Genomic DNA, 26,147 nt, shown 5'->3' with positions numbered 1-26,147 from the left:
ACAACAAACATTTTTCATGAAAGGCTACAAGTGTTCTCAGTTAGATCAGAATTCAACATCGCTCTCTTCAAACAGATTCCTCCAGCACGCATAACTTTGCGGCAGGTCGCATCAGGGTTCCGTTAGGAGTTTTCACTTCTGCCATACGAACTCTACCATCCTTCCCAGGGAATGTCTTTAGAATTCGTCCGAGGGGCCAATTTGACCGAGGCGCATCATCATCCTTCATTAGAATAAGATCTCCTTCCTTCAAGTTCCTTCGTTCTTTATTCCATTTTGGGCGCATGGTCAAGGTAGGTAAGTATTCTTTACGCCACCTCCGCCATATCATGTCAGCTAGCGCTTGGACCATTCACCATCTCTTGCGGCTATTAACTTCTCGCTCCTCAAATCGGCGATGTAGACTGTTTGGCGAGGCTCGTCCGATAAGAAAATGGTTTGGCGTCAGCGCTTCGAAATCGTCGGGGTCATCACTGACGGGAGTGAGGGGTCGACTATTAACAATAGCCTCTGTCTCGACAAGGACTGTATGGAGCGTTTCCTCTAGTAATACCTAGTCTTTATGACAGTCTTCATAGCTCTTTTGACCTGCTTGACCATTGACTCGAATATTCCTCCCCTGTGTGGGGACGACGGCGGGTTGAAGTACCAAGTAATCCCTTCTCGGGCCAGCTCGCCGGTGATTCTTCCCTGACTCAACGACTTCAAGGTTTCACCTAACTCTCTGTTCGCTCCCACGAAATTAGTTCCGTTGTCTGAACGGATTGTCTTTGGGTTGCCTCTTCTCCCACGAAACTTTCTTAACGTCATGATGAACGAATCAGTACTCAGATCGCCTGCCACCTCCAGGTGGACCGCACGGGTAGTAAGGCATGTGAAGATACACCCCCACCTCTTATCAGTTACTCTTCCCCTCTTGACACTAATTGGACCAAAATAATCTACACCCGTGTTGGTAAATGGAGGCTCGCTAAGGGCGAGTCGTTCTCTGGGTAAAGAGGCCATCACAGGAACGGTTGGCTTAGCTCTCCTTCTCTTGCAAAGTAGACATTCATTGATGATTCTTCTAATAAATGACCTTCCTCGGAGGATCCAGAACTGTTGGCACACGAGAGCCAGTGTGTGCTCCCTTCCTATGTGGAAGTGTCTTTCGTGGATGTCTTCAACCAACAATCTAGACAGAGGATGTACCGGGGAAATTAATGCTTGATGTTTTGCTTCAAATGGTATCGGAGCTTTAGTCAGCCGACCTCCAACTCTGATAATTCCATCAACGAGGAATGGTTGCAGTGGAAGTATTGGATTGTTAGACGAGAGAGCTCGGTTCGCTTGCAGTTCCTCGTAGTCGTCCTAAAGCGATTCAATTTGAGCTTGTTTACACAAGGCTAACGAGGCTTCTTCGAGATCGGCGGCGCTCAAACATATGGTTTGAAGTTCTGGAGGCGGATTCATCTTCTTTATTTTACACCCCAGAATGAATTTGTATCTCATCCACCAAGCGTACTGCCGACATAGCTTTCTCCAAGAGGAGTACTTCGTCCATTTCACCATGTTTATAGATGAAGTAGTGGACACAGCAAGGACTGAGCCCTTAATTTCTAGCTCAGTTTCATCCACAATCGGTACTTCCTTAGTACTCGGCCATTCTGCTTCAGGCAACATTAGAACCTCTGGACCACTGATCCATCGACATTTCGGAGTCGACTCCTGAATATCCTTCCGTCTCGTGCAGTCATCGGCCACATTCATTTTGCCAGGAATGTGATGCCACTCCTTAACATCCGATTTCGAGACGATTTCAGCAACTCTGTGAGACACTTACGTGCTAAATCTCCGCTGGGTGTTGCTAAGGTAGTGAAGCACTATCCTGGAGTCACTCCAGAAATGCGTTTGATCGATTTCAATGTCGATTTCTTCCACTATCTTAGACCTCAGCCTAGTGGCTACAACGGCAACCTGTAACTCCAGACGCGGAATGGTCAAGGCTTTGATTGGCGCAAGCCTAGTCTTACTTAAAACAAAGCTCACATTGACATCTCCACGAGTCACCACACGGCGCGTAGTAGAACACGCGTAGTTGTACCTTTAGGCATCGGTCGCGGTGGAAGCCATACCATTGGGGAATCATGATCGTTTGAGAGAATTTCAAACCTTCTTTCCAACCTTGTCACTTCTGGAGGATATCATTGGGCAGCTCGCTATCCCACTCAATCTGGCGTCTCCACAACTCTTGGATGATCAGTTTCGCCTTTATTACGTAGGGCGCGGCAAGGCGTAGGGGATCAAACACGCTACTCGTGGCACTCAATATTCCTCGCTTGGTGTTTGGGAATTCACCCTTCGCTGGTTCAAGACTCAGCAGATCTTGCTCTGCACACCACTTGACGCCTAAGGCTCGTTCTTGAGGCATACCATTACGATCTAAGTGAATAAAGTCGCACGCCACTTCTGACGAAGGGATTGCTGTGAGCACTTCTCGGCTGTTTGACATCCACTTCGTTAGGCGAAACCCGCCAGTTGCTAGGATTCCTATCAAATCTTTAGCCAGACCTGTGGCTTCATCGCAGTTTTGCTTCGACGCTAGGAGGTCATCCATATAGAAATTACGTCGAACAGCGTTGATGGCATCCTCGCTGAATTTCCTTTTCTGATCACAAGCAGTTCTCTGCAACGCATAGTTTGCACAACACGGTGAATCCACAGCGCCAAACCCGTGAACAGTCATCTTATATTCACTTGGTCTCTTCGTTTCACTTAAGTCTCTCCACAAGAAGCGCAAAGAGCCTCTATCTTCTTCACAAACTCTCACTTTATGAAACATTTGTTCAATGTCCGCCATCACACCGATCCTTCCAGTTCGAAATCTCATAAGGACCCCTACCAAACTGTTCAACAGGTCGGGGCCAGTCAGAAGCTTGTTATTCAAGGAAACACCATCAAAATTTGGTGCGGCGTCAAAGACCATACGGACCAGGCTTGTTTGGATTAACCAGGCTTGTTTGGATTAACAACTGCATGGTGTGGTAAGTACCATGTTTTTGGGGTTATCACTTTGGCTCTTCTTGTGTCATCCTTTGGGCGTGTCCTTTAGTGACATAATCGTTGATGACATTCTGATATTTCTCTGGTAGCTCTGGGTTTTTCTTGAGTTTCTTCTCAGTGGAATGAAGTCTTGAAACTGCCATAGCATAATTGTTAGGTAAGACTGGTTCACATTTCCATAACAGTGCTGTTTTGTAGTGGCCTTCCTCCTTGACTGTGTTGCTTTCAAGGATGGCCAGAGCTTGTTTGTCTTCAACTGACAAGGTGGACTCAGAGAGAACTCGCTTGGTCGCGTAAGAGTCGATCTCCCAAAATCGTTCGATTTGATGCTGCAATGTAGTCTCTCTATCTGATGCGAGAAAGTTTGCACTAATTGTTTCACAGTGTCCTTGATTCACATTTCCAAACAGCGTCCATCCAAGAGGGGTCTTTACTGCGCTGGGCTCATCCCGTCGCCCCTGGCGGACCTCAAGGTGAATCAATAAGTGAGCCATGTCAGCTCCAATGAGAATCATCACGTCACCACCTTGGAGTTCAGGAAGATCTACGTCAGATAAGTGATTCCACCGCTCGACGGTCCCTTTCTTCGACAACTTGAAAGATGGAATGTTGAGTTTTTTGATGACCCAAGCTCCATGCACCATAACCGGGTCTGGCTGTTCTTTAGAGGAAAGACTAAAGCTTAAGCTGTCTAAGTTCGAGTAGTAGCTTCATTGCCAACTGTATTAATGTTAAGGCGATATGTCTCGCCAACAAGTTATAAGCTTTCAGCTAAGTCTTTCCTAATCAGGGTTGAGACACTTCCAGGATCAAGGACAGCATATGTGTCAACCGTGCTCCCTTGACTATGAATTCGAACTGGGAGCACTTGGAGGAGGACCCTCCGCTAAGGTTGAAAACAGATTTGGTTGATGTTGGTCTGGACAATGGGCAACGAATTTGACACAGGTTCTGGGTTACGAGCATATTCCTTTGGAGAAGCCGATGTTTGGATAAAGCTACTTTCGTTGCTGGTGAGGCAAGGACGCGACTCTACTCGAAGATCCTCATGTAAAAGGGTGTAGTAGGAACGCCCGCACCGTTCTTTAAGACAACGCTTTGTACTCGGGCAATTCTTGACTTGGTGGTTCGTTTTCAAACAATTGAAACAAAGTCCACGTTCCTTTGCAATTTTTCGCCTTTCTTGTAGGTGCGTAGACTTAAAGACAGGACAAAAGGCAACAGGGTGTTTGTATTTGCAGATGACACACCCCTTTTCATTGGATGGGGCTTTCTCCTGCTCTTTGTTCAATGATTGGGTTTGGGCTAGTTTGGAATCTGACAAGTCGCTGCTGTTGCTTGGGGCGTCAGGAGACCTTCCTGTCGTTGTGGCGAGGGAATTTAACTTAAGATTTGGCTTTGCTTTGGGGTACCTTTGTTTCTTGTTCCATTCTTCGCATATGAAATCTTCAAGGGGGTTAAATAGTGTTTCTACTCGCTTGCGTAACCACTTCTCAAACTCTACCAGGGTGGATCTATCACTGCGTCCATCTATGTATTCATACCATCTTACTCGGAGGTTCATGGGTAACCTCATAGTTGCCCTGCTGAGATACTCTGGGGTTTGAAGAATAACTGACTGACCCATCTTTACACACCATGTCGTACATGCTTTCACTTGGTAATAGTAGTCACGTAATGCTTGCCTATCATTTGAGGGTACATAGACACTGTTGAGTGTGTCATTCAGATAAGCTGTGGCCACACTGTTGGGGTTCCCAAACTGACGTTTTAAAGTCTTAAGGGCAGTTGGGTAACTATGACCTATAACACCTAGACTTTCCACTGCTTTGTTAGCTTCCCCGTCAAGATTTTGGAGTAAATAAGCCATTCTATCTGAGTCGGTGAGGGTTGTCTTGTTGTGAATTTGATCACAAAACCTCTCAATGAATTTAGGCCACTCAATAGGTTTTCCTGTGAATTTGAAGAGCTCAAGCGGCGGTAATCGCTGCTGTTTTTGAGCTCGAAGAAGAGCTACACTTGAATCTGTCTGCAAGCTAGTAAAGGACCGCTGAAAGGCTGTTTCCTGGCCTTCTCTCAATTTATCAATAAATGTATCAACCGGTTCTTCTACTTGTAGTGAATGACTGTCATTTCTACTAGGTCCACCAAAGTGAGGGGTTTATGTGCTCCGGCTGGCTGGGGCCCATTGTGTTACGTAAGATGGTTGAGAGTGGTTTGATGGGGCAGTGAAGTTTGACTTGCGAGGAGTTTGGGTTTAGTTGTCATGGCAACTACCACTAGGCGTTGATGCCAGAACAACACTGCCTTCCCCCTCTAGGGAACTAGCTGTTAGAGGGACTTCTCCACCAGGCCCACGGCAAAATGACGAAGTAACAGAGGTTGTTGCAAGAGCAGCTGTATTACTATTATCAAATGACGCAGGTTTGCGCTGGGACGCGGTCACATAACCAGGTGAAGACAAATCTCTGTAAGATGGAGCCCTCAAGGGTAGACTAACAGGGGTAGCAGCAGTTTGAGACGAGCATTTTCTTTCAGGACTGTATAATCCCCGTTGAGGCGACTGCACTGCAGTACTGAGTGTTCAATATCTGATTCACTTGCTTGGGCAACTGGTACCAGAGTAGCGCTTAAAGTGAGGCTATTGCTATGAGCTGCATGGAACTATAGATCCTTTACTGGCAAGGGCTTGGAAATTGCACGCAATGGAGAGTATTCATATGAGACAACTTTTCTATCCAGTGATGATTCTGTGTAAACATCTCCTTTGAGTTCTTGGAAAACGTATCCCTTAGTAATCCCGGGCTCAACTTCAGTACAGGGACTATCTTTGCGTTCAACCTCGGAGGTTGCTTTAGGACTGGGCACTACATAATGTCTCAAAGATGGCGAAGATTTACTGACCTTGAAGATTTCATCATTAGAGGCCTTTCCTTCGTTAAATTCTTGACCCAGTATTTCATGCTCAAGATGTGCCACCTCAGCTTGATTTTGAGCGGAAATCACAGCCATTTCGTCTTCTCTTTTCTTTCGTAGTAGGTCGAGCTCTCGTTTTCGACATTCAAGTTTCCACTCTAATTCCCTTTGAGCCATTTCTTCTTGAAACTCCTGTTCACGTACTTCATTGTCTCTCTTAACTCGTTCAGCAAGCTGTTTTGCTTGAAGGCTTGCGATGGAGGCTTTTATTTTAGCGTCTCTTCTTCTTTTTGACGAGGACGACGAAGAACTAGAGCGAGAAAGCGCTTTCGAATGACCAGAATCGACCTGGCTTACCGAATCTTCAGGAGTCACTTCAAGGCTGCTGTGAAGCGGTGATATCACACATTCGTCGACCAAGTGCCACGATTCTTGATTGCTCATCGTGAGCGACTGATTTGTATCCGGCTCGAAAGGACCAAAATTGGTAAGACCAAATAAAACGAGAATTTTAATATTACCACGTAAACACAACGTTACAATTCTAGTGTTCGCGCGCAAACAGTCTTAGATATAGCGTTACAACAGTTGCGATGGCCAGCGGCCGCTCCAGGTATACTCGTAGATACAATTATTAATTTCATTCAGAATACAATTACACAGAGTGAGTCTATTTATGACATACAATTTGTATGCTGTTCAAGTGAAATGTCTCAAATGTAAGGAGAAAGATAATACAAAACCACAGGAAAAAATTTAACTATGACACTATGGAATCAATTGCAAAGAAACTGTACAACACTTTCGAAAATGGATGCATCAAAAGAGAGACAAAATTAAAAAAAAAAAATCAAAAACATACCAAGAAACAAAAAATAACCTAGATACATGTATTAAACAGTTTAATTGCAAAATAAGGGAAGGTCCTTATTTCATTTGTTGTGTCTGTAGTCGAATACTTTATAGAAAATCAGTCATAAAGTGTTTAACAATAAAATATTATTTGATGGTAATGAATATATATGCAAGACATGTCACTCAAAAGTCCTGAGAGGAAAGCTCCTCTGTCAAGCCGTAATTAATGACATGTACGTTGATAAATTCCCACACAACTAGCTTCATTAGAAAAATTAGAATAGATACTAATAGCTCAAAGAAAAGATTATTGTTATGGCTAAAGGGCAGCAGAGAAAATTAAAGGTGCAATCTGCAATGTACCAGTAGCATGTGATCAGGCTTGTAAATAACTTCCACGCCCCCCCTGAAAGATTTGGTATAATAATGCTAAAACTTCAGAGAAAATTATAGTTTAGAGGAAATGCGTACTTTTAAGCAGTACGGCCACAAATGATACAGCAAGCTCTTGACTGGCTGAAGAAATATAATTCATTGTACAAAGAAACTGTCATAAATATTAATGCCATTGATAGCAGTCTTACAAATTTATAGCAAGAAGATTTCAACCATAATGATAAGAACCAACAAGACACATCAGTCAAACATTAACGAAATTACTGTGATACTGTACTTGAAGGCAATTTGAAATATGACCAAGCAAGTAGAGATGAAGAAGATGATGAACCTTTCAATAAAAATAGAGCTCCAGTGCATGAGACATGCTTACAGTCCGTAATACCTAACTATGATGGGAGGAGTTTTACTACCAAATTTATAAAGCAACCGTTCCATTTAATTTTTGCTCTGGGTAGTTTTACAGATTTTCAAGAAAGTTCCTTAAAGATTGACATTACAAAAACCTGGTTTCATATAACTCCCGTAAAGCCCCATTTACACAACCAATTTCGTCCTGCTACTTGAGAGGTGATAATCATAGGCGGATCCAGGGGAGGGGTTGAGGGGGTTGCAACCCTCCCCCCCTTTGAGCAGCATTTGTTTCTTGTTATTTGATCTTTTTTGTTCTTCCTAAAACAATAAGTGAAACTGGTCTTTTTTTACGAAGTTGTTTCACTTCCACCGGACCCCTTTAAGAGCTCGCACCAGAGGCACGGGGCTGTCATTCGCCTTCCATACCACTGGCGTTGAAGGTTATTTCAATAGTGTACAACCCCCCTTTCAAAAAATTCCTGGATCTGCCCCTGATAATACATATATATTATAAATTTACAGTGACAGATTACAATGTCGCCGCAAACTCGAACATGCTCGAGGTTTAGTGCAACTCGCTGAGATTTTATACGATGATTCCCAAAAATATTGACTTCCTTACTCCCGTTGGGAGTAAAAATGTCCAGAACGTTGCAATCCCTACCCCTATACCAAGAAAAATGATTCTTGATGATGACAAGCGATAAACATGGCACATTAATAAGAATACAAAAATGTCATGAGTTATGCTGAAATAAAATCTATATTGGCTTTTCTACAACTCTTTCATGGAAGATAAACAGCTTCATTGAATTCTCGCTTAAAAACGCATTGCTCTAACGTAAGTCTCAAGTTAGCATTGCTCACGTCCAAGCGCACGATTTCTGGACTTTGTTGGAACTGTTCTGCTCGCTGAGCCCGAGTTATCGTTCCTCAAAGCATCTAGTTTTATATAAGTTGTGATGCAGATATGCGTTCTGCACAAGAAGCGTTCTACTCATGTAACATAACTGGTTTCTTGATTAGGTTAGGAGGAGCTGTTGCTCGTTTGAATGTGCTATACCGATTAGTATAACAACCAGATACAAAAAGATAGCTCTGGGATTTAGCAGTGAAGCGAGAACCATCCATACGCATTGACTGCCTCGATCTTTTCATCACAAAACAAAAGTTTAACTACAAAGTTGTAAGCATGATTTCCTGTTATTTACATCAGTTATGCTCTGAGACTAGTGTGTTATTATTTGTAATCAAGCGGCGAGTAGTGCGTGGTAAGCATATGGAAATACTGCAAGCGTTTTTAATTGATGATGTTCATTCCATTCGTATTTCTCTCATCTATCGATTGAGACATCTTACACCGCATTGACTTATGATTGAATGGAAACGAGTTCGTAGACCAGCATGTTAGCTACTCCAAACTCTTGCAAATGTCTCCAAGAAAACAGCTGCACTGAAAAAGTTCTACTCCAATAAACTTGAGAAAATTCATAACTATAACTTCCCGGCAAAAACTATTTGTAATTGGCAACTTCGGTTTTTGAAACTTTCAAGAACTTTCGCTTAACTAATTTTATTATAAAAAATTGGGTGAAATGACCTCTTAGGTCAGTAATCAAGTTTGCACTGAATTGAAATTGCTCAGGATTGTTCACAAAAATAGTATCGGTAGAGGTGGCTCAATTATACTGAAACGATCGACTTAGCTTATCAATAGAAAGATTGAGATTGTGGCTTTGAATTTAGAGAGCCACCCAGAAACCGTGGCGAGGGGACGCATATTTTAATGTGTCGTTGTTAAAATCTCCTAGTATACAGAGTTGTTTTCTGATTGACGAAAATTTTCCAGTACTTTCTTTAAAATAGATGTGACACGATCTGGAGATTTATATTGTCTGTACACGAAAACAATTACTTTTTTGTTTTTTCAAAGAAAATCCAACCCACATAGTTTGGAATGCATCATTAGCGGTTTTCCCTTAGGATATTTAATGGAAGCGTTTCATCGAAAAACATTCCTACACCTCCAAAGGGCGTTAGGAACTTATTCATTTCCCCTTCTTAGACGATCTTTAAATTCTCTCTTATTTTGGAAAAATGTTCACAATTTACAGTGGTTTATCCCAGATTTTGGGTGAATTTAAGTGATTTGACCTCAGAACTACAAGACTGCATTGGCACGACCACGCGTCGTACATCTTCTTCAAAGTAAGTTCCCAAAAGAAAAACGTTATACGGCTGCTAATGAGTTTAAGGACAAGATGGCACCCAACTTCTCAAAGAAGTATTGACAAGCCCGATGCTTACTGAGGGCTCTACAAAGAATTAAGTAGGATGGAAACTTCGGTGGGAACAGTGAGAGTTAAATTTGTCTCAGAAATCTTATTGTTGTAGAAGCTAAAATACCATCAATTCAAACCAACTTACAGCGGATGCTCTTGGCTAAACCACTTCGATTCAATTTTGTTTTCTCTCCGCCTGCTGTAACTGCTATATTTAGCAAAAGAAACGTAATATGAACTACATTTACTAGTAGTTTGGGCAGTGGAATATGCAATCCTTCTGCGTCTGAAAGGAAGCCTCTAATCAAATGACTTTAAAAAAAGATATGGATAACCTGAGGATGAAAGAATCTACCATCTCTGCTGCTCCAAATGACAACTGACCGCCGGAATGGATAAGTATCTTGCTTAAATTATAGCTAGAATGTAGTGCTCCTCTAAATGACTCAGTGTAAAGAAATATTTATGTCAAAATTCATACAACACAATATTAATCAATGGCACTAATTGAACCCAACATGCGAGTAATAACAGAGCAAAACTATTCAGAGAAATATGGTCAAACGCCTAATGTGATGTGTTTCTACAGACGTACAGGAAACGTTCGATTCAGTAGATCATGCTATCCTATTTGACAAACTTAACCATTATGAACCTTGGTTTTTGCTGGATAATAAACAACTTGCTTTCGTCTGAGCTGCAGTACAGGACTCAAACAACACTAGGTGGTCCGCATGTTTCTAGAATAACTTTGAGGACTTGTGGCGTATCACAAGGTTCCGATAAATTATCCAGCTTATACGACTTCGATTTACTAAGCTTGAATACAAGACATGCTGATGATCTTTACTTTAAACATTAATTTATTGAATAGTTGATACAAAAGCAAGTTATCAGAGGTCATATCGGAATATATGATTAAAAATTTTGAAAACATTCAAACTTACTTGTTTGGATGAACCAAACTTCCATTTTAACATTATTAGAGTAGTGTAAATTATCAATTCATATCCTGTCAATTGCTATTAACAATACCAGGTTTTAAATTTGAATACGCCTTCTGGAGTTGTAGGAATGTTTATCGATGCAATACCTCCTCGGACCATCTTTCTGACAGAAGCATTCCAATGTCTGTGGGTTGAAATATCTCATGTTAAGAGGATTATATATAATAGTTTTTGGTTTAGTGTGCAGAAACTCGACTCTCTGGACCTTTTAAAACGACTTTGAAGGAAACAGTGAAAAGTTTCGTCAAACTTAATCAACCCTGTATATTTTAAGAAATTCTATAGTCGACCTGTTAAAATGTGAGGCCTCGTTAAAGCCCGGATTTCTTGGTGGCTCGCAAAAGCTACCACATCATTTCTACCGATGATTAGCCATCACGTGCGGCCACTCATGTCGATGGTATTTTTGTAAACAATCCTGAGCAAGTGAAATCCAGTTAACCTGATCAATCAACTCGTCCAGTTTTGCATTATTAACATACGTAGCGAAGTTTTATGTGCATTTCTTTACAATGATTTTGACCGTCCTTTGATTTTTTCGAGGTTAGAATTTTCCACGCCAGCACTTGAACGACGTCCTCTCGCTGAAAAGGAACGATGTTTCTTAGACTGTCGTCTTTGTAATCTTGATCTTTGACAAACTCCTTGAATCAAATGCGCCCTAATTGTTGATTTTTTACGACGTTCGAAAAAACAGTAACCACAAGCCCATGCATAGTTTTCAACAAGTAAAGACTTGTTTCTCTTGGTTTTCTTTTCTTGTTTAGTGGCTGCGTTCTCTTCGATGGTTCGCTTTCTCACCAGCTTTAGTAAACCACGAAGCTCAGGTTGCTCCACAACGCAACTAATCTCTGATTTCTGATTGAAATATGATGCAAGCTGAAAATGTAATTAACACATTTGATCATTGACTTTTGTTTACTCATTGTACGGCGTAAAGTGAGGGAGTTATTTTCTCAATTTATTTATGATAAAGAAATCTTACAAAGCCAAAAGTTTTCAAATTTTTGTTATTGTTTTCCGTCAGCACAACAACTATAGTGTTTTTCTTCCCTAAAGACGAACCAAAGAAATAATAAAAACACCCAAACAAAAAAATTTGAAGGGGGTGTCTTTTAGAATGAGATGACAGAATTCTATCAATTTTAAATTGTACACATCTTCTGGACCAAAGTTGGTCTTCCCTCGTCGCAGAGTGTCCACCGATATAGGTAATCAAAATAGGGATTGTCAATTGAAATCTCACGAGTCTGATCAAGGGTGTAGGAAGCATCTTTAGGTTTATTTATGACTCCTCACCGATGTTTTAGTTATGAATTTTAGCTGTAAGGACAGTAGTCATCTTTTCTTTTGGCAACAAAAGATGGAACTTTTGATTTGTAGGTGAAACGTGTCTCTGGCTCCACTAGGTTTCCCTTTTAAGTTTCCATTTTTAATTCAGAAGTAATTCAAGGCAGAGGTGTTTTGGTAAACTTGGCCCCTTGCGTTTTTTAAGCTGAAATAATTATGAAATAAAGGCTTACATTTGGAACAGCTCAATTTTTTTATGTTTTTCAAACCATCCGTTAAACCATGGTTCATTTGGTTCCAAATTTCCGGCAAAATAATGATGATAACATATAAAAATTCACATTGAAATATTCGTGAGGCACAAAGTAGCCACCTTTGGTAAAGGAAACCCTGTTGATATCTTACACTCCTTACCGTAGGTCTCTGCAGAATTGTGTTTGGTTGCAGTATGATTCTCTCTTGTGTTAGAGGGATTGATACTGAGCCTGAATCATTCTCGGTGTTCGAAGAATCTATCGACAACCAGTCCTCTGTTTCATCGAGTTTAAAACACGATAGATTTCGAGTCAACAGATTATCGTCGTTATCATCCTCCATTGCCCCTGTGTCTTCGATTTGCACGAAATGTTCTGAAAAAGTGCATGGATAGGAGAGATTGATGCAGGTAGTTATGCTGTTACTTAAATCAACCTCCCAACAATAGTATTGCCGACTCAGTTTTATGAACGAGATTGACATTTCTTTTCAAGCTATCCAAAGAGTACTTCCTACAAATCGCGATCACCTGGAAAGGCTATGCAAAGAGATTACTGGTTTTGGGAAAAAATGGTTGGAGCCAACTATCTATCACTAAAAATTGACCTTAGCTTCAAGGTACTTTTTGATCTCTCTAGAAGGTCATAACCACATGTAAAAGGAAGCACAAAAAGACAAAAAGTTGGTTATATAGGGAATGTTTACAAGGAAAATCATTTTTCACCTCTAAAGGCGACCTAAGAGGCACAGTTAAGTTCAAACTGAAGGAGTTCGGATTTGCTCTGTCTTTGGCTAAGGCCTCTCTTTCTGGCTGCGACAAAAGTCAATTGAAATTTCATCATGGTCGTCTTCTTTTCAGGTATGGTATAATAGTATTAGATCAATGTGAATTATGAGTAAAACTGGTTTTCTACATGCAAATGAAAAAAATCCTCCCTTCAACTTACTCTTTTCCATTTCATTGCCTCCAAGAAATACATCATCACCAAAATGATCATTGTCCAACGAAGCCTGGTTCGATCTAATGACAATACAACTGAGGTTTTGCACCTTACCGACACTGGTATAATCTGACAAATGAAAAGAAAATGTACCGATTGATATTTTTCTGGAGTTTACTGAAATGCATTACCATTAGTTAGAAAGCATGATGGCGTTTTTATCCAATAATTTAAAAGATAATGTTGTCAGAAACATAAATTATGAACTGAAATTGAAATTTTGAAACGTCTGATCCTGTAGTTATGACTACTTTACAGCTCTAGCTGATATACTTTGCAAAACACTTGTCCGGAGTACTTGACTTCCCCACTCCTTCTACATGAATAAAGGCTTGGCCCAGAATTGCCATGAATAAACCCTATAAAAACCAGTTAGGAGTTCTAATAAAGAAAGGAGCAATGACATTAACATACTGGAGTTGCGCTTTTAGCTGTAGACTTTTTATAATCATGGATTGCACATAATAGGCTTTATCCGAAAGAATCAGTGCTTATTTTATGATAGATGTACAAGTGTAAAGATGTGAACTTATAAGATAAAGGAAGCGTATAAACCTTAACATATTTTATCGAGTTCTCATGGTATATTCAAGATGTCGCTTTTGTGGTGGCAAAAGACACGGCGTCTTTAGCCACCACAAGATGTTTGAGAGACATAGTTTATCCACATTGTTGGTGTATCAAAGTATCACATCTTGACTCAAACAGCAGCACTGAGAGATATAATACTTACTGGTATGAAAGTTTATTATCGATGAATAGGAATAGAGAACGCCAAATTGTTGAATTACCTTTGCTGTTTCTCTTGTAGTTCACTTTCGTCGTTACTCGAAATGGTCTGGATGTCACACTGGCTGTCAGTCCAGAAATTAAATCTATCTTGAGAGTTACTTCCCATTTGTTCCGCTCAGTGACATCCGCCTTCTCCAACCAATAGAAGTTGTCTCCCGCTTGGTTCTTGTAAACTGAACCGAGATCTACAGAAATAATTTGTCGCTTCTTCTCCTTTTCCAAAATACTGACTGTAAGTTCAACGGCACCTGATTTTCATATAAAGTTAAACAAGGACGTAATACGCAGTAAACAAGGTATTTTTTGGCATGATCAAAGAACTACACACAAAAAAAAACGATGTGTCTCCTGGAATACTTATCAAATAGCAATCATTCAGATCCACTTTCCAAAAAATGCCAAAAATATAAGGATTCCTACTTCTGATCAATAAATCATTTATTACAGTGGTCTTCCAAAACTAGAACTACTGAGGCATTGAATACAAGTCTCAGGGAGCAATCAGTCTGAAATCATTTCTTTCCTACATATGAAATCTATGTTCGAAAATGATTTTTTGGTAAATAATCGCATAAAATTGTTCTATAATCTTGTAACCTACGCTTTCTATGCTTTCAACCATTTTTTACTGTTTATGCAGACATATTTTAATAAGTACTGATTATCATGCTCTAAAAAGTAATTATCTCTAAATGAATAAAAGGAATGTATTTCTCAGAAAGACTGAGGGCTTCAGAAAATCCTTGCCAAAATATCGAAGTACGTAGGTGAACCAATCCTCAGCGATGTTTAGTGTAGCGTGACAAAGTAAGTCAATGAAAAATTGATTGATTTATCGGCAGATCGAGTGGAATTTTCTTTATATACTTTTTCAGCGAGAAAGGAATGAATTCAAGAATTATTGTTCTTCTCTGGTTGAAAAAAACAGCACAATAATTTGGACAGATCATGTTAATTTTTTTTACGCAAAACTTAACTTAAGGGTGGTAAAGTTTCTTCCATCAGATTTATCCTTTATATCAAGACATAAGCTGCTGTTCCAAATCATCGAGTCAGCATATTTCTTCTGCAATGGTTTTTGTTTAAATGCAAACAATCATTTTTTTGAGCATGTACAAAGTGGAGTGGGCGAGGCATAATCAGTAGATGTTCAAAATCTTGCATGATAGCCATAACATTTAACTTACCTCTATTGTCGTGGGTTCTCATGGCAGCTCTGGCACTCCTCTTTACGTATGCACATACTTTAGTGATTCCCAGGTCGGCATGCACCTTTACCGTTACTTTGGAGTTTTCAAGGCGATATTCCAGGCCTTTGGGTCCTTTCTTAGTTTTCTTTTCATAAACATCCTTGAGATCCACAATTTCCACTTCCACTCTTTCTTCATAGTTGTTGTTCACAGTTCTAGAGTCCTTGGCTGCATAAACTACTTTATTCACATTCCCTAAAGATATCAAAAAAGATAAAAAACGTTTTTAATGCGCTGATGGGTATTACCAGAGATGGTTGTCTTAAAAGGTGAAAAATTTGACATTGCTTTCAACTGAATTGGTAGACCATTGCAAATGAAGTAGGCTCTTCGTTTGAGCAAGTAAAGTACTTTAGATTCAGAGCTTGGTGGACACTACTTTTTCTGTCTAAAATATAGAGTTCCATTTGGCCTTCTCATAGGTTCGCACTTTCGGACAGAGGAACCTTAGGTAATGGATCAATGTGGATTTGTGAATCTTGAGTACATTCTTATAAATAAGAAGAACTCAAGAGATGAATTCAATACATCGAAACACTTGTAAGGATACCTTCGTGGTAAATAAATGCTTATAATAAAAAAATCAGTCGATTTGAGCCCTTCTTCTCTTTGAAATTAGCGATCTTGAATCAATGTGGTGGTTGGGGAAACATATATAGCTCCTATCATTACTGAAAGGTTCAACAAAACTAAGGTGAGATTTTCAGCAGTTAAGTGTCTGCTGCAAAAAATTTTGAATTTTGGCAGAGTCGAATGATTAATCGACAGAACAAGCTGTGGAATATGTTCGTCATAAATCCTATTTGGACTTCAGAAACAGAGGAAGATCATGGCGGATAATGATACGTATAGGTATCGGGCCAAATAAGAAACCCTGGTGAACACCAGAGTTGACGATTTGATGGAACACATGACACTAAGGAGAATGTCTTCATGTTAAAAAGACACAGTAGATAGATTAATGTTCTTCATTTTTTAAAGCTTGTTGATCTTTACAGCAAAATGCGAGATAAGAGTTAGATGTGGGTAATCTAGCCGTGTTTATTGTTCAATTTCATTCAATTTAAGTGGAACGGTTTATGATCTAAAGCACGGAGGTATTAAAGGGCCGGAAACGATTTTTTGACATATTTATTTTGTTGACAACTAGATTTTGCATTTGGAGTTCGAGAGGAAAACGTAATTAAGAATTTGGACCAAATCATACTGAGGTAGTAGTCAACGACGCGGTAATTACTAATGCCTTTTTTTTATACGTCTACTGAAGGAGGCTTATGAAGTTGTGACAACTTCGTGATATGAATAATTTATGGTGTCTATAAATATACCCCTTATGAATGAGAAGCGGCGTTCGAAAGTCTACAGCTGAGCTAGGATTACTTTTATTCGACTAAGCCTTGAAGAATCAACAAACATGACTATGACTCATGCAAAACACAGCAGTGCAAGCACTAGTTTTGACTCTCATTTAGTGAGCTCCACTTCACTTAATGGCGTGAGCTCTTTCAAAAATTTACTTTTTACTCGGAAATTTGTAACGTTCGCACATTGTTGTGTAATTTTGTGATATAAATGTACTGTTACATATCGCAATAAAGATTGCTTCTTGGAAGACAACTCTATGATCCAATCTGATGTTTCCATTCCAAGGTGTCTAGGCTTCCATTGACGTCAGTCGCTGCATTTTTGACCACATCTACTGCGAGAACATCAACAAAAAATATCCTACAGCAATCGGCTGATTCTTACTATCCACTCTGTCCGCTTTCTAATAACACCTCCTTATAGCAAACAACTCACCCTTGGCTTTCTTTTGCGACGGTTACTTACTTGCAATTTTTCTTTGCTTTGAAATCATATTGTTACTAGAAGTTTGTCTCATATATGATTAACCCGTGAAGCGGAAAACGTTGAGTTCATCTGTTATGTAAGGTGATAAACCAAGAGACACACCAAATGCAGTTCTTCGATTACCCTTTACAGCGTGTGGTTCTCGATCAAATCAAGCAATAGTTTATCTCTGATCACATTTGTAGGACCGTCCAGCAACATTTAAGTCAATCATACCGTCACAGTATTTATTTATATTGTAATTTAAAGTAAGGAAAACAATTAGTCGGCTCCCCCATGCGCTAATGAATGATAAAGGTGTATTCATATGATTGATATAAACTTGTGCAAGTTCTATCTTGATTTATTTTGCCGATGAGGCAGAACGTACTGTTTCCTTAATATATCAATGATTTTTCCTTAATATATCAAATGATAAGCTTACCTGAGAGATTCCATTTCAAGAGTTCACTCGAGCTCGTCTTGGTCTCACACTGCGCGTAGTTCTCTAGTGATTCAAATTTGCCTGAAAGATGCACTGAATCATACGGAGAAAGGCGTGACAGTGAGCATCCTAGCTCGGACTGAATCAGCTCGTCAACATCATTCAGAGTTTCTTCCCAATCCGAAGGAAACTGCATAGGGCTTAACTTCATTGTCTGGTCCTTCCAGCTGTTGTGAGCTCTCTGAAAGGCTGTTTCCAGGATACACCCTTCATTTAAAATTCCTGGCTCGTTTATAGCTTCCATGATTTTAAAGGGAGGATTAATTTCGGTCAGATGGAGGAGGAGTTGAAAACCGCTGATCTAGATCTTCACATTGTTTGTGAGTCTTCACGTGTGACACTTATCAGAATTTTAAAGTAAGAACTCATCATGCCAAATCATCTTGGAGGACCAAGTCGTGAGGATGCTTTGGAAATAGCATGAAGCTTGAAGCGTTCAGTCCGAACTGTGATTTTATCAATTTAGTTCTAACGAACAACTGGACACGTGCGCCGGATTGTACAGAGTTCAAACACCGATGGATACATGAAATGTATTTCTTGTTTGTAGCAACTCAACACTTGAGGAATAGTATTTAATTACCTCGCGAGTGTGTTTCATTGTGTGCGATAAACAGTCCGAAATAATTGTTGACAATTACGGTAGGTGGAACCGGAAACTGCGCGCCGTCTTTACGTGTTATTCAATTGATACCCTGAGACTTTGATTAACGCCCGTAATTTTTTTTGCTCATCCCAATTAGTCAGTGATGTGGATCACTGCTTAGACGGGCTAATTTTAACCATGATTCTGTCTTTGGTGTGATATTTACCCCTTGTCTATTTATTTATCGTGGGAAGGTAACTTGCAAATCGACTTGGTTACAATACTCGGAGTCTCAAACAGGCTTGTCGGGAAGCAACTTAGATAATGTGTTTTTAGTTCACAACACAAAACCTGACGCCAGCTTGCCGTAAATTTAATATTCCACAAAGCCACAAGCTGACTTCTATTGTAAAACCACTGCACTGATGGCATTTTTGACCCCCCTTGTAAATGATTTAAATATCATTTACAATCACGCAACCGCATGTGCAGGGTCTCAAGTATGGACCCTCTTTGGAAGATTTCCGACTGAGTGTTTTATTTTTAGACCCTGATAAGTTTTGCTGCACGCAAAGTGCCATTTGTTGGAACCTTCTTCAGGTGAAAACTCGGAATGAAATTGACAAACCGCTACGTATGACGCTTGAATAAAACTAAATCAACAGTGAAATTATTAATAGCACTCATACTGGCCTATTTCATGAATTTAAGCTACGCACGTAATAACATGCATTGGCCTTTGACACATTCAGCTAAAATTAATCTTTCATCTATTCTTGTCTGAACAACCAATACGTCGAAAAATTGCGCAAGATGTATCCTTTTTTTAGTCTTCTTCAAAGGATATTTTCATTAAATCTGCATGAGATCCTTTTATCAAGGCCTTGTTACACTGCGGTTTGAGTAAAAACAAAAACAAAAACAAAACAGAAAAACATACCAAATGAAAACAAATTCCCTCAGGTGAAACCTTTCGCCGAGGGGCCATGGGTAGACCAATCATTAAATGATCATTCGCTGCATGCAATAGGTTTTTTTTGGTTTAAAACTTACAATGAGAGAGACCATTTACACTTGCGCGCTGCTTGGAACCATTACTTCTGCCGCGTTATTTCCAAACTCTTTGGCCTTGCGCATAGCGCGTCCCCTCAAGAATTTTTCTTTTTTTCTTCAGTTCAAGTTAGTGACCGTATAGGTGTAAGAATGAATAGTGTACTTCTGAGATGAGTGTAAACCACAAGTTTTTAAAACGTGAGTGATTTGAGCACATTTTGTAATTCTCCTGCACAAAGCGCAGTTTCACAAGAAAGCTTTTGAGTTTTCGAACTTTCTGAAAAAGACTATTCTGCTTTGTACCTCGTACTTTTGACTGAAGTGATAGGAATTGTGTCTGGCTCAGTCAAAGTCGTTTTTCTAGTACGCGATGTTATAATACTAGAAATGAAGGATTAGGAGATGGGTTAAACCGAGTAATCCCTGTGAGGTAAGCACAAATGAATTTTCTTCAATTCTTAAAAATGTTAAAAATTACCTAAAAAAAAAAAATAAATAAACAAAAATGAAATAACCGAGTAAACAAACAACAGCTACAATAGATTATAACTCAGTCAACGTTTTGCCCTTACTTCATAAGAATAGTTCAATATGAGTTTCTTGAGTTGTTCGTTGTTTTAGGAGAGTTATTGTCTTGATAGTATCCAGTCTTTATTGACCGATAACAATGTACATATGTAATAGATGACGTTGACGGAGATGCACGTGAAATGGTCAGTGATCATAATGGATCGTTTGGGTCCCGATATTTTCTCAGCGTTGAGTGAAAGGACAAGTTTCGCATCATGTGTGAGCGCATTTAAAAGTGCCGGGTCGGTTATTAGTTTGGAATGAGCTTCGGACCAAAAAATTGTCTGTTTTTGTATAGCGTCTGAACGAAACGAGTGGAGATTGCGAAAAGATAGTATCTATAGATATATATATATACACTATATATATAATTATCTATATATATTTATACTATCGTATAGATATATATAGATACAATGTTTTTGCAACCTTCACTCTCATTTCATTCAAAAGTAATGACCGACGCGGCACTTTTAAAAGCGAATAAAGGTTGATAGTTTCTAAAGAAACTGTTTGGGGCTGCGTCGGTGGGGGTAACGAAATAATTCGAATATATCAACAAAGTTGAAATGGTATAATCGTAACGGTGGCCAATTTACCATTTCAACTTTGTTGATATATTCAAATTTCTTTTAAAAGCGCTCGCGCACGATGCAAAACTTTTCCTTTCATTCACAATGCTGAGAAATATCGGGATCCAAACGATCCATTATAATCACTGATCACTTCACGTGCACCTCCGTCAACGTCATCTGTTATATAACTTGCACTTATTGCAAAGTGATGTAATCGGCAAAACAGGAAGACGACTACGTGACCGCTTCCGAGAACTGACCTTCGCGACGTAGAAAGCAATGACAAGGACGCATCAAAACCAGTCGTTAGACACTTTAATCTACCTAATCATTCTAAGCAGCATATTGCAATTTGCGGCCTTTCCTTACATTTAGGTAACTCGGAAAGCTGCAATACTCTTGAACAAAAGTTTATCTTTTAGATCAGCACTTTTAACCCCATAGGAATCAACGAAAGCCTTTCATTCTACTGATTTATTCGTGTTTTTCGCGTTATCATGTTCGCGCCAATAGCATGGCTCTATTTTCTGCGTATAAATCAACACACAACCCACAATTCCTCCATTCACTCTGAAGAAGGGCTAACGGTCGAAACGTCAGTGTTTTAACTCTTTATGGTGGCCAATTTACAGTTTTAACTCAGTCGATATAACCAAATTACCTTGTTACCCCCACCGACGCAGCATCACAGTTTCTTTGGAAACTTACCCTCTTTATCAATAAAGATCGAAAGATACCAAAAGGTTTAACAACATAAAATTTTTGTTAAGGAAAGAACCGTGGGTGATCGCGTCGAAAGTTACGAAAACTTGCCCGATTTGGCAGCCCGAGAACATGTTGAGAAGGTGAATTCTGATCGCTCATCGTAATTTGTAAAGTTTTGCTGTGCCGTTTTGAATAAAAACAAGTTAACTAAAATCATTGCCGATGTCACCGGAATGTTGGTAAAGTGAATAATATGTCCGAGACTCCCATTGGTAAAGTAGTAAATGATAGCGAAATTCAACTGATGTGACCTAGATTTCCGCCGCTAAGACAAAGAATAGTCCCAACATGTTAGCGGACCCCAACAAGTGATTAGTAAATAAGACTGATAGGGAAGAAATTAATAATAATAATAATGTTTATTTCTTATATTGCGCAGTCTAACATGCAATAAAAGATATGATCGAATGCGCATTACAACATTAAAAAATCTTACAGCAATGAGGCTAATCCTAATAATGATAGTAATAATAATAATTTACAATTTTCCGGAAAAACAATAAAGGTAAAGTATGAATCAATAAAAGAACTAATAGAAAGCTAAATTAAAAAGATGTGTCTTTAGTAAAACTTTAAAAGTATCCAACGATTGACACTGTCTAATTTCCAGAGGTAGTCGGTTCCATACTTTGGGCGCAGCATGTTCGAACGCCCTATCCCCGAGTGTCTTTTTTGTTCTGTAAGTGTTGTCGATTAGGAGTATACCCCGGTGTGATCTCAACTGATACCGCGAACTCACTTTGATTTTTATCAAGTCTGAGAGATATTGTGGTGCGACGCCGTAGATACATTTGTGAACTAACATTGTTATCTTGAATTCTATTCTGTGGTTGACCAGAAGCCTGTGCAGGTTGAACAGGGACGGTGTGATATGATCATACCTGGATACAGTGTATACCAGTCGAGCTGCCGCGTTTTGTAGGCGTTGCAGCTTGCCAAGATGAACAGCGGGTGTACCATATAGCAGACCGTTGCAGTAGTCTAATCGTGACATTATAATAGCCTGTACAATGGACTTCCTATTGTCATATGATAGATACTTTCTAATACGCCGGATGTTGTATAGATGGTAATAAATAGCCTGACATATGCTGTTAATATGTGTGATCATATTCATGTTTGCATCAAGCCAAACACCAAGATTTCTAACAGAACAGACAGCAGAAACCCTTACCTCACCTACTTGCAAGTCATTTATCGTAACCTTATTTAATTGTGCGCGTGTACCTATAAAGAGCAACTCGGTCTTAGCAGCGTTCAGCTGAAGTTTGTCTTGGGCCATCCAGGTTCTTATATCCCTGATGCAAGCTTATAGGGCATCAACAGCAGCCGCCTCGGTAGCAGAGCCATCTAGCTTAAATGAGATATAGAGCTGTGTATCATCAGCGTATGTGTGAACATTAGGGAGATGGGATTCAACAATATCGAAGAGCTTACTTGCGTATAGTGTGAAAAGCAAGGGACCTAAACATGACCCCTGAGGTACCCCTTGAGGCAGATCAAAGTCACTCGAATAGCTCCCGTTAATCAGGAGGCGCTGTTTCCTGTTTGATAAATACGAGTGAAACCATTTAAGAGCGGTGCCTGTAATTCCATACGTCACGTACAGGCGATTCAACAACACTTGGTGGTCAATCGTGTCGAATGCTGCACTCAGATTAAAAAGAGTAACTCGTTGATTGTCCATTGCAGCTAGTATGTCGTTCTGTATCTTCAGTAGGGCAGTCTCTGTGCTGTGACCCAGTCGATAGGCTGACTGGAAGGTGGGATACAAGCCCGACTGAGTAACATGATCAGTCATCTGATGATAGACTGCCCTTTCGATTAATTTAGAGAGGTATTGCAGATTACTCACAGGTCTTAAATTGGATAAGGAAGTCTCTTGCTTAGTCTTCTTCGGTCTTGGATCCACGAGGGCTGTTTTCCAATCAAATGGAAAATGTCCCAAGGAAAGAGAAGAATTCACGACATTAGTGATGATGGGGAGAAGCGTATCAGACATGCCGACTACTAAGTTGGTCGGCATAGGATCGAGTTGGCAGCTTTTCTTCGATGATCTAGTGACCAGCTTCCTCATATCTTCCACAGAGTACGTATTGAAATGATCAAGTTTCTTATCCCCTGTAAACACTTTATCCTCAGTATAAAGGGTACACGCATCAAGCTCAGCCCGAATTTTTACAATCTTACGGTAAAAAACCACCCAATGTCATTGGCTAAGATTGAATTGTCCGTGTATTCTGGAAAACACAACTCGTTCCCCGGAAGTAACAACGATCGAGTAGCCCTGAATAGCTTTCCTTGGTCTTGACTATTGTCGTTAATGAAGTCTGAGTAGAAAGCACGCTTAGCGCGTGTGCTTATATAAGTGACGTGGTTCTTAAGTTTCTTGAATGCCAACAAATCTTCCTGTGATCGTGTTCTTCTCCATCTCCGTTCTGCTTTCCGGCGTTGCCTTTTCGCCTCAGCTATCTCACTGGTGTACAAAGGTACCTTGGGCCTAGTCCGCACTGTTTCGGTTTTTAAAGGTGCATGAGGATCAAGAACTTGAGAGAGTGTGGTCGTGTAATCCTTTACAAGTAAGTCCAAGTCCAGTGGGGTGCTGGGATTGATAATACCTCGATCACACAGCCCTGTATGTACTACATCATTCGATAGGCTCTCAGCGTCCAGGATTTAGTTTTCCTAAACTTTATTATCTTAGTCTGAAATGAAGGCTTACTGATGGCAACAACACAATGTACAGCTGTATCATCGGAGAAATAATGACAGGCGCGTGGTGGACTCGTAAGAATATCCTCAATCTTTCTTGTTAGAACAAGATCCAGGGTGTGGCCAAGTATGTGCGTTGGCTCTTTCACATGTTGCTCCAAACCAAGTGACTCAAGTAGATCTAAAAACTTAAGTGCATCAGTATCAATAGGAACATCCACGTGTACGTTGAAGTCACCAACGACAATCAAAGGCTCTTTATATAGAATAGTGGACTCCATCAGGTCAGAAAACTTCATCAGAAAGGTGTTAATAGGAATCCTGTGGTGGTTATCAGAATTCTGAGGACGGTAGACGATCACAAGCCGTATTCCCTCGGGAAGTCGACGTTTGGACCAACAACTCACAAAATTCAAACGACTCTTGAGTTCCTTCTCGAGTCTTTTTGACACGAAGTAAATCCTTATACAGTAGTCCAATGCCTCCACCTATCCGTTCTTGTCGTGGAAAATCAATAAACTTGTAACTAGGAGGACACCTCTTTGCCAGAAAAGCCCTGAATACTCAGTTTAATATCTAGAACATATATATGTGAACGATCCTTCGCAGTAAAGCACTATTTGAGCAATAGTGAAAATCAGACCTGAAAAAAATTTTCAGGCCTGTACGGGATTCGAACCACTGACCTCTGCGATACTAGTGCAGCGCTCTACCAATTGAGCTAACAAGCCAACTGGGAGCAGGCCATCAAATTAATTCGACATAAACCCGTAGATGATAAATCAAACAACAACAAACATATGAAACATATGTATGAACTGCGGTTATGAGACGTATATGTGAACGATCCTTCGCAGTAAAGCACTATTTGAGCAATAGTGAATCTAGAACATAGTTGAAAAATTAACAAATGCAGACTAGTATTGATTACCATATAATCGGGTAATAATATGTCCGAGGGCCACAGGGTCATCAGTTGTACTTAAACTGTTACGTGCTACCCTCTTAAAATAAAGGCATTATCTTATCTTATCTTATCTAATGGTAGAAAATCCAAATAACTTGATACAAGTAGCTGCGACAGAGATCAAAGGGGTGGGTCCATATTTTCTACACAAAGTGTCCAGGATCTAACGGGTGGGTCCAAAGTTTCTAAACAAAGTGTCTAGGAATATTTATTTTTTCTTACACGGTATAAATCATTTTAAAAATCATTTATCTGATATCATACTTTCTAAAATGTGCGCTAGCCTTTTTCTATTTAAGCTTGTTTCTACTTTTAACAAAATTGCTATTTCGCGATTATAAAAGCATGTCACTTTACTAGTGACTAACAAACGCCTTTCTCATGATAAAATGGCATTGATTTTGAAGCTGATCATGTAAAACCAACAAACATGTGAGAGACCCGTTACAAAAAAATAGTTACTTTTCAACCCTAGAGCAGTAAACTCGTTCAAGCTTCCAGTGAATAGCCATTTATATAAGAAGTCTTTACTAATCGCCTTTTACTTAAATAGCTCATCTTCTGGAGTCTTCTGGGCGTTTACATCGTAGATTTTGGTGTAAATAATTGACTTGTATATTTTCCAACCTGCATGTGGCTTATCCTGATAGAATTAAACAGCAGAGCAGTTACTATTTACACCGAAAATAATCGGACCACAAATCTGATGGTTGTTGATAATGCCATAGATTTGGGCGGATAGCTTGTTTGCTCCACCATATGCACAGCGATCGACGTTTAGGTAGTAATAGTGCTTTCCAGGCACACCTGAAATTCACAAAAATAATTGGAAAATAAGTTCGGCTTCTTGTCCACTCGACCTAGATACTTTAACACTATATTACAAACGTTCTTACTGACCTACTCATTTATTTATTTAATTACTTGTGTTTGTAAGGAATTCACTATGACATATTTGTTTGAAGGCCATCATTGACCACTAGCATTCACTTCGGTGGGGAGCGCGAACATCCGGTTACAGAGAGAGAATGTTGTGAAAGCATAACAAGTGTGGTGCCTTTATTCAATTTAATCGTGAACTAAATTTGATAAAAACGGGCTACTTTCATTAAATTTTATGTAGGACCTGTTTAAATTGAGCCCA

General features: G+C 39.7%; 4 protein-coding genes across 5 annotated transcripts; all 4 read right to left on the bottom strand.

Annotated features, from left to right (window-relative positions):
• Positions 1–543: 543 nt before the first annotated feature.
• Positions 544–1,749, bottom strand: LOC148732750 (uncharacterized). The gene is made up of 2 exons (XM_088757900.1): positions 1,549–1,749; positions 544–1,350 (listed from the first exon to the last, which is right to left on the bottom strand). The coding sequence occupies exons 1-2, from the start codon at positions 1,747–1,749 to the stop codon at positions 544–546; spliced, it is 1,008 nt and encodes a 335-aa protein (XP_088614026.1).
• Positions 1,750–2,167: 418 nt separating this feature from the next.
• On the bottom strand, positions 2,168–2,965 carry LOC148732749 (uncharacterized). The gene has a single exon (XM_088757898.1). It carries the CDS (start codon positions 2,963–2,965, stop codon positions 2,168–2,170), a length of 798 nt encoding a protein of 265 aa, XP_088614024.1.
• A 963-nt stretch (positions 2,966–3,928) lies between these two features.
• Positions 3,929–4,912, bottom strand: LOC148732748 (uncharacterized). Its single transcript, XM_088757897.1, has one exon. The coding sequence runs from the start codon at positions 4,910–4,912 to the stop codon at positions 3,929–3,931; it is 984 nt and encodes a 327-aa protein (XP_088614023.1).
• Positions 4,913–10,291: 5,379 nt separating this feature from the next.
• Positions 10,292–18,403, bottom strand: LOC111332751 (uncharacterized). 2 transcript variants are annotated; one of them, XM_088758103.1, is made up of 6 exons: positions 17,716–18,403; positions 15,378–15,635; positions 14,190–14,438; positions 13,345–13,467; positions 12,557–12,771; positions 10,292–11,731 (listed from the first exon to the last, which is right to left on the bottom strand). In XM_088758103.1, exons 1-6 carry the CDS (start codon positions 18,017–18,019, stop codon positions 11,360–11,362), a joined length of 1,521 nt encoding a protein of 506 aa, XP_088614229.1. In that variant the 5' UTR covers positions 18,020–18,403; the 3' UTR covers positions 10,292–11,359. The 2 variants fall into 2 exon arrangements, with proteins under 2 accessions (XP_088614229.1, XP_088614230.1); XM_088758104.1 differs by lacking the exon at positions 17,716–18,403 and adding an exon at positions 17,271–17,347.
• Positions 18,404–26,147: the final 7,744 nt, after the last annotated feature.

Source organism: Stylophora pistillata, chromosome 4, assembly GCF_964205215.1.
Source record: "Stylophora pistillata chromosome 4, jaStyPist1.2, whole genome shotgun sequence".
Classification (NCBI taxonomy): Eukaryota; Metazoa; Cnidaria; class Anthozoa; order Scleractinia; family Pocilloporidae; genus Stylophora; species Stylophora pistillata.
Note: the sequence above shows the minus strand (reverse complement) of the source record. Positions and strands in the feature narration are given on the sequence as shown.

Excerpts from the sequence above, each read along its gene's own strand:
- LOC148732750 (XM_088757900.1), bottom strand. The coding sequence starts at position 1,749 with ATGAATGTGGCCGATGACTGCACGAGACGGAAGGATATTCAGGAGTCG. Across the intron at positions 1,351-1,548 it reads CTACTTCATCTATAAACATG|GACGACTACGAGGAACTGCA; the intron begins GTGAAATGGACG and ends GAATCGCTTTAG.
- LOC148732749 (XM_088757898.1), bottom strand. The coding sequence starts at position 2,965 with ATGGTCTTTGACGCCGCACCAAATTTTGATGGTGTTTCCTTGAATAAC.
- LOC148732748 (XM_088757897.1), bottom strand. The coding sequence starts at position 4,912 with ATGGCTTATTTACTCCAAAATCTTGACGGGGAAGCTAACAAAGCAGTG.
- LOC111332751 (XM_088758103.1), bottom strand. The coding sequence starts at position 18,019 with ATGGAAGCTATAAACGAGCCAGGAATTTTAAATGAAGGGTGTATCCTG. Across the intron at positions 14,439-15,377 it reads GAGAACCCACGACAATAGAG|GTGCCGTTGAACTTACAGTC; the intron begins GTAAGTTAAATG and ends TATGAAAATCAG. Across the intron at positions 11,732-12,556 it reads CAATTCTGCAGAGACCTACG|CTTGCATCATATTTCAATCA; the intron begins GTAAGGAGTGTA and ends TTACATTTTCAG.